Source organism: Oncorhynchus gorbuscha, linkage group LG04 (assembly GCF_021184085.1).
Source record: "Oncorhynchus gorbuscha isolate QuinsamMale2020 ecotype Even-year linkage group LG04, OgorEven_v1.0, whole genome shotgun sequence".
Lineage (NCBI taxonomy): Eukaryota > Metazoa > Chordata > Actinopteri > Salmoniformes > Salmonidae > Oncorhynchus > Oncorhynchus gorbuscha.
The window spans coordinates 76,939,748-76,953,240 of NC_060176.1; the positions used below are offsets into that span (position 1 = coordinate 76,939,748).

The 13,493-nt window shown below is 40.7% G+C and overlaps 1 protein-coding gene across 1 annotated transcript in view; it reads right to left on the reverse strand.

Moving 5' to 3' along the window:
• The window catches only part of LOC124034667 (excitatory amino acid transporter 1-like), a 30,597-nt gene extending 27,396 nt beyond the window's left edge, over positions 1-3,201 (reverse strand). Inside the window, exons 1-2 of the mRNA XM_046348136.1 lie at positions 3,006-3,201; positions 726-1,021 (exon numbers count right to left, since the gene is read on the reverse strand). Of these exons, the coding sequence (XP_046204092.1) occupies positions 726-906 (181 nt within the window). The 5' untranslated portion in view covers positions 907-1,021; positions 3,006-3,201. The remainder of the gene's footprint in view (positions 1-725; positions 1,022-3,005) is intronic.
• Between the last annotated feature and the right edge of the window lie 10,292 nt (positions 3,202-13,493).

Consider the following 13,493-nt stretch of genomic DNA (forward strand, 5'->3'; position numbering starts at 1 on the left):
GTATGATGTGAGAAGGAGAATATGAAAACACTGATTGTAAGTGGAGAACCAACCTTCAACACAATGCATTTTCAAATTTTGTTAAACAAAATCTAATAATGTGTTTGTTTGTGTGTGTGTGTGTGTGTGTGTGTGTGTGTGTGTGTGTGTGTGTGTGTGTGTGTGTGTGTGTGTGTGTGTGTGTGTGTGTGTGTGTGTGTGTGTGTGTGTGTGTGTGTGTGTGTGTGTTTATTTGTGAGTGCATGTGTAAGAGAGAGAGAGAGAGAGAGAGAAAGAGAGAGAGAGAGAGAGAGAGAAAGAAAGAAAGAAAGAAAGAGAGAGAGAGAGAAAGAGAGAGAGAGAGAGAAAGAAAGAAAGAAAGAAAGAGAGAGAGAGAGAGAGAGAGAGAGAGAGAAGAGAGAGAGAGAGAGAGAGAGAGAGAGAGAGAGAGAGAGAGAGAGAGAGAGAGAGAGAGAGAGAAAGAAAGAGAGAGAAAGAGAAAGAAAGAAAGAGAGAAAGAGAGAGAGAGAGAGAGAGAGAGAGAGAGAGAGAGAGAGAGAGAGAGAGAGAGAGAGAGAGAGAGAGAGAGAGAGAGAGAGAGAGAGAGAGAGAGAGAGAGAGAGAGAGAGAGAGAGAGAGAGAGAGAAAGAGATAGGATGAGGAATATGAATAAATTAATACAAACTCTGTTCTCCCTGGCCCTTTCTCATTTCTCAAACTAAAAGGCTTAAAGACACAACACTTGCCGATGATGACCGCAGCGACAGTGAAGATCACAAAGGCGTTTCTGCGGAAGAAACCCTTGACGTCATCCTTAGTGACACTCTCCACCCTCTGCACAGCCTTCAGGGAACGGGACTGGAGGCCATCGCGGATCTGTCTGACTCGGCTTCGGGCCTGCGGGTTCTCCCCGTTGGTCTTGGTCATAGTTGCCAGTAGTGCTGTTGCTGGTACCACTATATTCAGAACACCTGTGACGACCTATAGATCCTGATCCTGTGTCCGGCTCCCCACACTGGTCTTAGAGCTGAGATGAGACAATCTGGGGAGGGAAGGAGGGTGGAAAATGTAAGAGAAGAAGAGGGCTATAATATGTATTTGTTTAATTCATGTTTTATTCTCACATACACCAGATAGGTGCAGTGAAATGCATTGTTTTACTGGGTCAGCCACCCCTGGAGCAAATTAGGGTTAAGTGCTTTGCTCAAGGCACATCCACAGATTTGTCATCTTGTCAGCTCAGGTATTCAAACCAGCAACTTTCAGTTACTGCCACCCCAAATCATCACACTTACCAACCACAATCTCTGGACCAAAACCTGGTGCAAAGCCCACCAGTGGAAATGTACCATAATGATCCATTGAAAAATCCCTATTAAGTATCAGACAACTAAAACCCCCAAACTGTACAGTGTGTAGACCTACACGTTCCAATGATAATCACAACTAAAACCCCCAAACTGTACAGTGTGTAGACCTACACGTTCCAATGATAATCACAACTAAAAAAAAAAACTGTACAGTGTGTAGACCTACACGTTCCAATGATAATCACAACTAAAAACCCCAAACTGTACAGTGTGTAGACCTACACGTTCCAATGATAATCACAACTAAAAACCCCAAACTGTACAGTGTGTAGACCTACACGTTCCAATGATAATCACAACTAAAACCCCCAAACTGTACAGTGTGTAGACCTACACGTTCCAATGATAATCACAACTAAAAAAAACAAACTGTACAGTGTGTAGACCTACACGTTCCAATGATAATCACAACTAAAACCCCCAAACTGTACAGTGTGTAGACCTACACGTTCCAATGATAATCACAACTAAAAACCCCAAACTGTACAGTGTGTAGACCTACACGTTCCAATGATAATCACAACTAAAAAAAAAAAACTGTACAGTGTGTAGACCTACACGTTCCAATGATAATCACAACTAAAAACCCCAAACTGTACAGTGTGTAGACCTACACGTTCCAATGATAATCACAAGTTAAACTCTCAAGGGGCAAGTGGGAATGAACAGAAAGAAAAGGGAACTTTCCCAAAACAACATCAAATGACATGGATTGGATGATATTTTCACAGAAAGTAAGTCATATAACCTAAAGAAAGTCATCTATCTATTGCCATCGATCTGATTGCCAATAATTGACTTTTAGATTTCAGTTTTAGGTGAACATCTGTTATATATACTGTATGTACGTATACAAAATCTATAAAATAAAGATGAATATATCTGAACTGAAAATATAAGGAATACAGACAAGTTCTTTATGCAGTAGCTGTTGTAGTGTAGGAGCCAGCCTGGTCTCATAGACTAGACGTAACAGAGTAAATTTAAATCCGAGATGCTGAAATTAGCATAATATGTTATCTTTGGTATGGTTAAATAAGACAGACGGTTACATATAACGAACGTCTAGCAATGCAAAGGTTGCATGTTTCGAACCCTAACCTTAGCCCTAGCCTAGCTAACGTTAGCTACCCAGCTAACATTAGTCACAACTATTTGAAATTCGTGGCATTTCATACGTTTTACAAATTCGTAACATATTGTACAAATTGTAATTCGCAACATGATATAAGAAATGGATGATGGACATTCAAAAATTAAGACATACCATAGTAAACGTAACATATCATGCAAATTGGAGTTTTCTTGATTTACTTTTACTATGTTACGTCTACCCCTGAGTCCAGGTTGGCTACATTGCTCGGGCTACAATGAAACAACATAGAACTGAAGGAAGCAAAACTCCACTGCCTTAGTAATGCCACATGTGGAATCACAGAATGTTTTCGTTCAGTCTGAGCTGCCAGATAGTGAGTAATCAATAGAAAGCAACCAATAGTGAACTGCCAGATAGTGAGTAACCAATAGAAAGCAACCAATAGTGAACTGCCACATAGTGACTAACCAATAGTGAGGTATGAGTAAACAGTAGCACACAGCCAGTGGTTCAGTCAGATAAACACATTTTAAAAAGTGTGAAGAGAGTTGCTACTGTACCTTTAAACTTTGGGATACCTTCCTTTAGGGAGTCATTTCTTGGCCTTTGCAGGGTTATTTGGGGAAAATCTCAGTCAATAAACAACAGAGAAGAGTAGCTCTTTAAGTCGGAGATAGTACACCCAGCGCTGGAGAGGAGGGAGAGAGGGAATGAGGGAGAGAGGGAATGAGGGAGAGAGGGAATGAAAGGGCCAGTGAGCGAATGGAGGGAGGAGGTGCAGAAAACTCTCTCACACGCTGGAGGCTCACTGAAGAGGGAGGAGATTGTAATCTCCTCCAAGGAACACCTCCCTTTCAGACAGAGGGGCTTGAGGGAATAATGAGGTTTTGCCACAGCAGGGAAAAAGAGGCCTTCTTAATTTTCTTCTTTCACATGCTTTTCAAGCTTCGTCAGTTCAGCTTGAATGGACATGAAAAAGCAGAATCAGACACGAGACCAACAGCTGTGTTATAGCCATCTAAAATATGGACGGAGCTTCCTTTGTCGCTTCCTCCCAAATTCCAGAAGGAACCATCAAACCGTTATGACATATGACAGTTATGACATAGGCATTCTAATGATTAGAATACTACTGTTCCTGCCTCCCGAGTGGCGCTACACATTGTCGCCACACATCTTCCTCCCAAATTCCAAGAAGATGACTCCCTCAGTCATGTGCAGTTGTGTTGATATTTGATATCCAGTTTGACCCTATGCTAGAAAACTCAGAATCAAGTGTAGAGTCCAAGCAAATATTGACCGTGTTGCTGTGGTTTTATGCAACTTTACACTGAAAGAAACACAGGCCTAAAATATAGTCAGATAGTAAAATAATCATTGCGAGGGACTTGAGGGCCAAAGCTCAAACCACTAGGGCTACTTGCCGCCCCATATGACTTACAACCTTGTTAATGAATAAAATAAAATAAAAAACTTTGGTAAGAGGGAAAATAATTGGCTGTGACGGTACAATACAATAGTCTTTCTAGACTACTGGATACTGCATCTCCAAACGTACACATGCCTACGGAACAAATACACAGTAAGTCAAGGCAGTGACATAACAACATTGGCAGCGTTGAACAGCTAATCTGTTCTATTTAACGTTTCTCCTGATGTCCCCGGACCCTCGTCGTCTCAGTGGAGAACCAGTACAAAGAAGCCCTCAGTCAAGCTGTCAGGAACAATACAGTACATCTGAGCACAAGATCATTTGTCAGTGGACAAACAGCTCCCGAGTGCCAAATTTCGGTGAGAATCCCCACAGTGCTGCGGTCTCCCCCTGGGGCTTGAGAACGTCTGGATGATTCTCATCGCCTATAGTATACTGGACTGGCCAGCGCCTGGTTTATTGAACTACACTGGCTGGACTAGGGACCACACTCAGGGGCCTCTCAGGGAAGAGCACAGCTATGGAAAGCTTTCTGCATTACAGGAAAACGAGGGCAAAGTTTATGAGAGAAAAAGAAATACAGGACTGCTGATGAATAATAGAATATGAATCAGTTGTATGTAACATGTAAGATTTTCACCACATTTATACGTAAGTAATCAATACGGAGTCGATTCAGTAGTCTGATCCCATATCTGTATAACAAACTCAGACTGATCTGGGATCAGGTTATTGATTCAGTTGATGAGTGATCAAGTTGTGGGTGAAAGGAAGGAACCATCAAACCACTTAACATACAGACATGGCAGTTATGACATAGGCATTCTAATGATCAGAACACTGCTGTTCCTGCCTCCCGAGTGGCGCAGCGATCTACCACTACAGACCCGGGTTCGAACCCAGGCAGTGACTGAACCCAGGCATGCCATGATCATTACACAGGTGCACCTTGTGCTGAGAACAATAAAAGGCCACTCTAAAATGTGTAATTTTGTCACACAACAAAATGCCACACATGTCTGAAGTTTTGAGGGACCGTGCAATTGGCATGCAGACTGCAGGATTGTCCACCAGAGCTGTTGCCAGAGAATTGAATGTTAATTTTTCTACCATAAGCCACCTCCAACATGATTTTAGAGAATTTGGCAACTGGCCTCACAGCCGCAGATCAGGTGTATGGCCTCTTGTGGGTGAACGCTTTGCTGATGTCAATGTTGTGAACAGAGTGCCCCATGGTGGGGTTATGGTATGGTGTTTGCTGATGTCAATGTTGTGAACAGAGAGCCCCACGGTGGCAGTGGGGTTATGGTATGGTGTTTACTGATGTCAACGTTGTGAACAGAGAGCCCCACGGTGGTGGTGGGGTTATGGTATGGTGTTTGCTGATGTCAATGTTGTGAACAGAGAGCCCCACGGTGGCAGTGGGGTTATGGTATGGTGTTTACTGATGTCAACGTTGTGAACAGAGAGCCCCACGGTGGTGGTGGGGTTATGGTATGGTGTTTGCTGATGTCAATGTTGTGAACAGAGAGCCCCACAGTGGGGTTATGGTATGGTGTTTGCTGATGTCAGCGTTGTGAACAGAGAGCCCCACGGTGGCAGTGGGGTTATGATATGGTGTTTGCTGATGTCAATGTTGTGAACAGAGAGCCCCACAGTGGGGTTATGGTATGGTGTTTGCTGATGTCAATGTTGTGAACAGAGAGCCCCACAGTGGGGTTATGGTATGGTGTTTGCTGATGTCAGCGTTGTGAACAGAGAGCCCCACGGTGGCAGTGGGGTTATGGTATGGTGTTTGCTGATGTCAACGTTGTGAACAGAGAGCCCCATGGTGGTGGTGGGGTTATGGTATGGTGTTTGCTGATGTCAACGTTGTGAACAGAGAGCCCCATGGTGGGGTTATGGTATGGTGTTTGCTGATGTCAGCGTTGTGAACAGAGAGCCCCACGGTGGCAGTGGGGTTATGGTATGGTGTTTACTGATGTCAACGTTGTGAACAGAGAGCCCCATGGTGGTGGTGGGGTTATAGTATGGGCAGGCATAAGCTACGGACAACGAACACAATTGCATTTTATCGATGGAAATTTAAATGCACAGAGATGTCGTGATGAGATCCTGAGGTCCATTGTTGTCCCATTCATTCGCCGCCATCCTCCTGTTTCAGCATGATAATGCACGGCCCCATGTCGCAAGGATCTGCACACATTCCCTGGAAGCTGAAAATGTCCAAGTTTCCTTAATGTTCAGTATGATGTTTCCTTAATGTTCAGTATGATGTTTCCTTAATGTTCAGTATGATGTTTCCTTAATGTTCAGTATGATGTTTTCTTAATGTTCAGTATGATGTTTCCTTAATGTTCAGTATGATGTTTCCTTTATGTTCAGTATGATGTTTCCTTAATGTTCAGTATGATGTTTCCTTAATGGTCAGTATGATGTTTCCTTAATATTCAGTATGATGTTTCCTTAATGTTCAGTATGATATTTCCTTAATGTTCAGTATGATGTTTCCTTAATATTCAGTATGATGTTTCCTTAATGTTCAGTATATCGTGTTACTTGATGTTCAGTATGATGTTTCCTTAATATTCAGTATGATGTTTCCTTAATGTTCAGTATATCGTGTTACTTGATGTTCAGTATGATGTTTCCTTTGATGTTCATTTGTCAGCCTTATTGTAAATGTTTCTCAACCCAGTGGCTTTTACAAATGTAAAAGAATAAGTCGTAAACACAAACATTTGTTATTGAAATGCCGAAGAACATTATCTTAGCGTCAGTGAGGTTCTGCCTGGAGGAAGGTTTGAGCTCGCTAAGTCTCTTCATGCTGTAATGCTGTGGAGTCTGGTGAATAGATTCTGTCTGAAATGTAGAACAGAACAAATTCTGGTATTTCTGTCCCATTTGGTCATGGAGTCAGGAGGGAGGAGAAGGTGGCAAAGAGCTTCCTAGGGTTAGAGGCAGATGCTTGGAATTTAGAGTGGTAGAAAGTGGCTTTAGCAGCAGAGACAGAGGAGGAAAATGTAGAGAGGAGGGAGTGAAAGGATGCCAGGTCCGCAGGGAGGCGAGTTTTCCTCCATTTCCGCTCGGCTGCCCGGAGTCCTGTAAATGACTTAAATGAGTGACAGTAGGGGCTTATAATGGCCATTGTCATCGCACGTCATGTGAATTTGAAGGGTGTTATCCCTGTGATTGACTGACAAATCAACATCTTTGCATGAAAAAATGATATTTAGTGAAAACACTTTTACAAAAATTCACTCATTATTTTAGATGAACCGTTCAATTACTAAGATGATGGACAGTGATTCATTCTAGGCCTGGGTGAGCAAGCAGAGTGAAGTAGACAAAAGAATAGTTAACATTTCCTTAAGGCATGGCTCTCTCAAGATGAAGTCAAAGTTCAAGCTTGTTCTTGTTTCACATTAGTATTTCAGTTCTGTAAATCATTTCCACACCTCCTTTCATTTTCTAACACTTCCAGCTGGTTTGAGGGAGGGAACTTGTTTGAGGTGTAAAATAGGTGTGAAATAGGTGTGCTTATTTACTTGACTACCTGGGAGTTAGCTTTCCTTCCATGGTTGCATGTTCACTACAACTCAAACCCACTTTATGTCACTGACCACCTAATGCCCCAAGAAATAGGCTGTAATGGACACTGTCACAAAGCGTCCCAAACTAGCTTGTACCCTGCCCTCGATTTCAGTGTGTAAACGTATACCTCTTTGTGGAGATATCCTCGGCTGAAGCTACCATAGGTGGGCTGGGGAGTGGCCCCTCCCAGGGGGTGCTGAATCGGGGGCAGGTTATGGGATCCGTGCTCTACGGTGCCACTCTAGGGACCAGCAGCACTGTGCCCGCTTTGTCCCACAGCATCTTTGTGCCCAAGGTTTCCCATGGATCAGACTTCAAACAAAGGTCTCAACGTGGCCGTAGTCTGTTGTTTAGAAGAGTCCAGGACAAGGCAAGTGGTTTGTGCTCATATCTGAATGGACCCTACTTCATCTGCCCACGGCTGGTTACTTGTCTGTCTGAGAAACACACTCACATCTTCCTGTACATCACCAGAAATATCCAGTGTATTTCGTAATCTGCTCAGGAGGAGTCCATTTTCAGTTTCATTGGCAACAAGGGCTGAAGAGTTCCTCTTTCACAAGCCCATGGTGTAATTCTTATGGTGCCAAGGGGAGTTATCAGAAACCCAGTAGCAGCCTTTGTTAGTTCCCTGTTTAAAGTTACCTTTCTTTAGAAAGGAGGAAAATACTGCTGATCTTTTTATCCCCCATATTAAACTTGTATTGTTTGATAAAAAACAATTGACATGAGAAGCCATCAATATCATAAAATATCAAGGCATGACATTCTGGATAAAAACCAAACCCTAAATCAGAGAATAGGTTGCTCTGTGAGAATTCCTACTGCTTTCCTAGCCCAGCCTGTTTAAAGGGACAGTTCACCCAAATTACAAAATGACACAGTGAACAGGTCAACAAAACCAATCTACACCTTGTCCATAGATGGCTTACAGGGCAAAGAAACCAAAATGTCGTTTTTTCATTTGAGTGGACTATCCCTTTAACATTCTAAAAGATGTGGGCATGACCTTGTGATTGAAACACAATAGAAAGAGGATGATAGTAGATATCCTTTATTGGAGAATAACATCTTAGAATTGTTCTTATCTGATTATATTGTTTTAATTATAGTCAGTGAACTGCAACTCAGTTAGACATGTCATGTATACTGCATTACTGTAGTATTTGTAAAATGTAATTTGTGAAGAAAGAAATATACCTATCATAACAGTTTGACATTTCTCTGTAGAAAGTAATACATAGTTAGTAGTTAATAGTATATCGTGGTGAAGATAATGTAATTAAAGTATCCACGTCAGCCTGGTTGTGAACTCAGAGACAAGAGTGTGAACTACTCCCCATTACATATGTTTTTAATGTCGTTCATATAGCTGCCGAAACTCGCGTGTCTTATTCTACTGACAATGAAACACTTATTGCAGGAAGGTCTGTAGCCAGTCCCACGGCTGACTTTACCTCGAAGCTACTGGGATTCTCCTTTGTAAGTGAAACCTTTACGTGTAACGACGTTTGAGTTAATAAGACATTGCGGGTTTTATGTGACAGATCGGTTTGTAAACGATCCTCCACAGAGATCAGCGTCACAATGTTGACATCAGTGCCACCTGGTGGTTAACCTTAGGAAATTCAGAAAAATGCATTTGCGAACATTTTCCCTACTTTTTCCAAGGTCTTCGACCACTCATGGAACATGTTTGCATCAACTTCCCTGCATGAATATGTGATTGAATAGGAAGGGCTAGACCCTCAAGTAATGATACTTTGACTTGGCTGGAGAGAGAGGAGACTCGAGGCCATGGAGGTGGTAGAAATAACACATCTAATACCGAATTGCGAGAGGAGGTTCAATCTTACATGCAAGGGCATAGTACTAAATATGGTAATCAGAATAGCACGTCATATTACTAATCTGAACCCTGGGGGCTAAAAGGCAAATAGCTTAAAAGCAGAGAGCAAATTAGTCTTGAGATTCTATAGCAAATCTGAATGCTATATACATGTGCCATTATAAATGTTGGTTGATACGAAACTGATACAGCTTTCAGTTGAACAATGAGAACAGTGAAACATTTGCTACTTCGGGTACAGACAGTGTTCAGCCGCTTGAGCCAGTTCAGGGTCAGATTGAGTTGAGGCCTCTGTCCTGTGAAGCACAGATAAGTATGGAAAAAACTTGTATACTTCGGACCATTTGGAGTTACGTGTGTTCACTGAAGTATGTTATTTGTGATATGATTGTAAGCGAAGACATGTAAAAAGATGTGACATGTAAAAAGATGGTTCTCCACCGTCATCAAAGGATGTTTACACCTCACACATTGATTAGGAGACAAGTGAGAGATGCTTACTGGCAGTGCCAGTCTGGCCAATGAGGTTCTTCTATATAAGGACTAATCCCTTGTAGTCTGACAGGCTCCTTTGCCCTGTGTGTGTGTTACTGGGGAAGGGGGTTAAATTCAGGATGTAGACAGATGGCTTCACTAAGCTCCTGAGAGAAAGAGAGAGAGAGAGAGAGAGAGAGAGAGAGAGAGAGAGAGAGAGAGAGAGAGAGAGAGAGACAGAGAGAGAGAGAGATACGGAGAGAGAGACAGAGAGAGAGAGAGAGAGAGAGAGAGACAGCGAGAGAGACAGAGAGACAGAGAGAGAGAGAGCGAGACAGAGAGGGAGAGAGAGAGAGAGAGAGAGAGAGAGAGAGAGAGAGAGAGAGAGAGAGAGAGAGAGAGAGAGAGAGAGAGGGAGAGAGAGAGAGCACTTTGCCACACACCATCATTGGCAGTATGGACCACATGAACAAACAGGACACAAGCAATGGATGACCTACTTGAAGATTGGCCACAATCTCTGGACATTTTTGGATCATTATGGTTGAATTTACTCGGAGGTCCAGAGAGCGTGGATGACTGGAGCGTCTGTCTGTGTCTGCTGGAACATCTCAGCTTGGACCTCATTGGACAACTAGACTTTCTCCTAGAGGACAGAATGGTGTGTTTTAACTTTCTAGGGCCTCTGGGCTCTGAGGATGCCTATGTTTGGATGTTTTCACATTGCTGACTTGAATGTTATGTGTTATGAGAGCAGGCCTGCGCCTGTATACACGGGCGTATACTTGAAAAGGTCCCAGAAGACCTTAAAACAACCAGTCGTGTAAGAGTTCATATAATCTTCCAAGTTCCTTGATGAAATGTATACAACATGACATTCCACCTGAATGTCACATCAAATGGGAAGGTGATGAGAAACAGGAAGGGATGCACTGATTGAAATTGAAATCGGATCAAAGAAACGAGGCTGTCTCAGGTGGAATAGAGACTCAAATAGTATCTCAATGTAGGTGACTACATAGAAATGAGTTCCTCAACCACCTGATCATTTTCTTGGAGATTTTATTTTTGTGACCCTGTAGAGCTCTGGAAGAGCCAGGATTAAATGAGTGTTTTTCTTAATAAAAACCAATTTGTTTACACAGCACACCTGTGTCATTACCTTTGAGTCATTTCCTGTGCCTGACCGCCCATAGACAGTGTAAACCACTTGCACTGTCACAATGAGTGTCTCATGTAGAGATGTAGTCTCAGCTTACGTAACTCTCAGTAGGTCTGTATCCCAATGCCAGTGTCTGAGGCTGGGATAAATGGACACATCCTGTAGAAACCCATTGACATGGTTTTTAGGATGCTTACTTTACAGTTAGGCCTTCAGATTTGGTCTATAGCCATTGATCGTTGAAGAATGTAACTTTTAAAGGCTGTCTTACCCCATTCCTCAGAACCCAAAATATAATCAGTGTATATATATATATTTCTCCATTGTTTGTTAAACATATAATTTTGATCTGAATGGTCAGGCCTTGCATCCACAGCTCCATATCCGAATTTGAGAGTGGTTCCATTTTTCCAGCTCCATGCCCCATTAGTTTGTGTGGTCATAATATTGTATTTATTTAATGTAACCTTTATTTAACTAGGCAACTCAGTTAAGAACAAATTATTATTTACATTGATGGCATATTATGTAGCCTACATAATTGAAATAGCCTAAAGGAATATTAGATAGCCTACAGCTATCTGAGCAGCTTACTGATCGCTGCAGCTGTACATAGCCCATCTGTAAATAGCCCATCCAACTACCTACCTCATCCCCATATTGTTTTTATTGACTTTTTTGTTCTTTTGAACACCAGTATTTCTACATGCACATCATCATCTGCACATCTATCACTCCGGTGTTAATTTGCTAAATTGTAATTACTTCCCTACTATGGCCTATGTATCAATTTATCCCAGCCTCAGACCCACTGTACATAGATTGTTCTATTGTTATTGACTGTGCGTTTGTTTATGTGTAACTCTGGGCTGTTGTATTTGTCGCACTGCTTTGCTTTATCTTGGCCAGGTCGCAGTTGTAAATGAAAACTTGTTCTCAACTGGCCTACCTGGTTAAATAAAGGTGAGAAAAAAGAAAAAAAACATAATTTAAACTAGCCTACAGAATATTATATAGCCTACATACTTGAATTAGCCTACAGAATATTATATAGCCTACATACTTGAATTAGCCTACAGAATATTATATAGCCTACATACTTGAATTAGCCTACAGAATATTATATAGCCTACATACTTGAATTAGCCTACAGAATATTATATAGCCTACATACTTGAATTAGCCTACAGAATATTATATAGCCTACATACTTGAATTAGCCTACAGAATATTATATAGCCTACATACTTGAATTAGCCTACAGAATATTATATAGCCTACATACTTGAATTAGCCTACAGAATATTATATAGCCTACATACTTGAATTAGCCTACAGAATATTATATAGCCTACATACTTGAATTAGCCTACAGCATATTATATAGCCTACATACTTGAATTAGCCTACAGAATATTAGATGGCCTACATAATTGAATTAGCCTACAGAATATTAGATAGCCTACATAATTGAATTAGCCTACAGAATATCAGATAGCCTACATAATTGAATTAGCCTACAGAACATTAGATGGCCTACATAATTGAATTAGCCTACAGAATATTAGATAGCCTACATAAATCAATTAGCCTACAGAATATCAGATAGCCACCATAATTGAATTAGCCTACAGAATATTAGATAACCTACATAATTGAATTATCTTGCATAATATTAGTCTACATAATTTAAATAGCCTACAGAATATTAGATAGCCTACATAATTTAAATAGCCTACAGAATATTAGATATCCTACATAATTGAATTAGCCTACAGAATATTAGATAACCTACATAATTGAATTAGCCTAGAGAATATTAGTCAACATAATTTAAATAGCCTACATAATATTAGATTGCCTACATAGTTTAATTAGCCTACATAATATTAGATAGCCTACATAGTTTAATTAGCCTACAGAATATTAGATAGCCTATATAGTTTAATTAGCCTACATAATATTAGATAGCCTACATAGTTTAATTAGCCTACATAATATTAGATAGCCTACATAGTTTAATTAGCCTACATAATATTAGATAGCCTACATAGTTTAATTAGCCTACATAATATTAGATAGCCTACATAGTTTAATTAGCCTACATAATATTAGATAGCCTACATAGTTTAATTAGCCTACATAATATTAGATAGCCTACATAGTTTAATTAGCCTACATAATATTAGATAGCCTACATAGTTTAATTAGCCTACATAATATTAGATAGCCTACATAGTTTAATTAGCCTACAGAACATTAGATAGCCTACATAGTTTAATTAGCCTACATAATATTAGATAGCCTACATAATTGAATTAGCCTACAGAATATCAGATAGCCTACATAATTGAATTAGCCTACAGAACATTAGATAGCCTACGTAGTTTAATTAGCCTACAATATTAGCCTCAGTTGTTTATCCCCTAAAAAGTGTCAGCCTCACTGCTTTGTTGTGGTTTCAGATTGTCCATTGAAATTCATGAAGACAGTCCTCTCTATAAAAGCACTAAAGGTGTCTTTTTTAAATATTTTTA